The sequence below is a fragment of the Condylura cristata genome, unplaced genomic scaffold (assembly GCF_000260355.1).
Source record: "Condylura cristata isolate star-nosed mole 26May11 unplaced genomic scaffold, ConCri1.0 scaffold00029, whole genome shotgun sequence".
Classification (NCBI taxonomy): Eukaryota; Metazoa; Chordata; class Mammalia; order Eulipotyphla; family Talpidae; genus Condylura; species Condylura cristata.
In genome coordinates, this window is record NW_004567130.1 from 17,938,205 (window position 1) to 17,940,216 (window position 2,012).

Below are 2,012 nucleotides of genomic sequence, written 5' to 3' on the forward strand. Positions count from 1 at the left end.
CGTCCCTGCCGGCAGCTGTGGCCGGGCTGGCACTCCGCAGCGGGCAGGTCTGGCAGCTCCCGGTCACCGGGGCCTCCCCGGGGGGGTTCCCAGCGAGCCGTCCGTGGGGCAAGGGCCCGTCCCGACCGGCAGTGTCCCAGAGTGAACGCGGCTGCCTGGCCTCGCCCGCAGCCCACACCACGTACTCACTTTCTCTGTCAAAACTGGGGCACTGTGGAAAATGATGCCTTTCTTTTCGTCCTGGAAAGAAGCATCACTGCTGAGAAAGAGCCCCGCTCGTCGCGACTCCACACAATCCAGACGACGTGGCGACCGCTGGCAGGGAGGGGAGCAGCGAAGGCCGTGGGCAGGGCCAGCCGGGGGTCGCCGCAGCCGCTGGGCCGGGTTCACCCGGCTGGGGAGTGGCCCCACGGGCAGCGGGCCCTTGGTGGCCTGCCCTGTGCCCCGCTGTCTCTGGGGCATCTCAGCGGGGCTGTCCGTGTGTGCACAGACAACGAAGCTGCATCTCCAGAATAAGTCAGCGCGGAGAGGAGGGCGAGATGCAAGACCTGCCCCTGAGCGCAGGTGCAAACCTCCCGTGGGGGGACGTAGATGAGGCGCCAGAGCCAAGGGCTTCTGTGTGGCGCTTCCATGTAGCCCATGAACTCCTTGGCGCTCGGGGAAGGGCCCACACTCGAGCCACGGATGCCGCGCCACGGACGCCGAGCCCACTTACCCACATGTAATAAATCGCCCGCGTCTTACTGTTGCTGACCAGCTCTTTGTTGTTTGTCGGGTTAAAAATGAGGTGGTTCTGAAACAGTGGGGAGCGGGTGTGAAGGCGGGGCTCGCCCACTGGATGACTTTCCAGCTGACGCCGCCTCCTGTACTCGGCACCTGCGCGCCCTGGGGGCTGAAACCCCAGCGTGCGGCCCCCCAGGCTCAGCCGAGTGGGTCCGAGGGCTGAGCCAGCGCTGGGCGTCGCCCATCCACCACAGAGCAGAGCCCATGGTGACGCGAGCCGCAGGGGCTGGGGAGCTGGTCGCAGGGCAGGCAGGGGGCGCAGGGCAGGCCCTGGCGGGGCTGTAGGCAGTGGCCGGCATGGCATCTCAGCCACACCCTCCCAGGGAAACCCCAGGGGGCCATCCGCCCAGAGCCAGGCCACAGCCCGGGTGAGAGAAGGGGAGAAGGTGCCGTGTGGCAGGGCGGTTCTCCCCGACGTGGCGGGGCCCTTGGCCGAGCCGGACGCCCGGACACCCCCTCTGGGACGCCCTGGGCCGAGCCACCACGTCCACGCTCATGCTGCCAAGTGTCAGGAGCACCCGCTGGGCTAGCCCACACCCTGCGGCCCAGAAACCCGGAGGGGAGGGGCGGGGCTCCCGCTTGGGGGGGCTGCCCAGACTACTGCAGGCCACTTAGCAAGGGCTGAAAGACTGGAACCCCGAAAAGCAGGAAGCTCTGCGCCCGGCCCCTCCCCCACGGGCTAGGGCCCAGCGGCCCCGCAGCGTCGGCAGCTGCACCTGCGGGCCGTACTCCTCCGGCAGATCCAGCGTGCAGGACGGCGTCTCCGCAGCCAGCGTCCACTTCCAGATGCTCAGCCTCTGTGAGGTGCAGTGGGCAGTGAGGCCCCGGCGGTCACGGCAGGGCGCCCTGATCGCCCAGGGCCCACACCTGGCTAGCGGCGTCCGAGAGGGTGGCCAGGTGCTTGGCGTCGTGTGAGATGGCGATGGCCCTGATGCCCTGGTCCTCGGGGCAGCTGTCAAACACTGTGTGCACCGGGATGCTGCAGCGGATGACAGCGTGAGGAGGGGACCGCACGGGTCCAGATTCCCGGGCGAGGCGGCTGCGCTCGCCACAGGCGCTGCCCCGCAGAGGGAGTCCACGCGGCCTCCCTGGACTCACGGTGTCCTTTGGGATTTGTCCGCCCGAGAGTGCCCGGAACGGTAAAATCTATTCGTGGTTTTCGGGAAGAGGTTTGGGGGCTCTGGGGAAAGGGAGGGCTTGGAAGCGGAGAGGACCCTCGGGGTCTGCTG

At 68.4% G+C, this 2,012-nt stretch overlaps 1 protein-coding gene across 1 annotated transcript in view; it reads right to left on the reverse strand.

The window, feature by feature from the left end:
* Positions 1–2,012, reverse strand: part of WDR66 (WD repeat domain 66) — a 17,831-nt gene that overhangs the window by 11,842 nt on the left and 3,977 nt on the right. Inside the window, exons 7-10 of the mRNA XM_012730846.1 lie at positions 1,651–1,762; positions 1,500–1,580; positions 716–793; positions 190–240 (exon numbers count right to left, since the gene is read on the reverse strand). Of these exons, the coding sequence (XP_012586300.1) occupies positions 190–240; positions 716–793; positions 1,500–1,580; positions 1,651–1,762 (322 nt within the window). The remainder of the gene's footprint in view (positions 1–189; positions 241–715; positions 794–1,499; positions 1,581–1,650; positions 1,763–2,012) is intronic.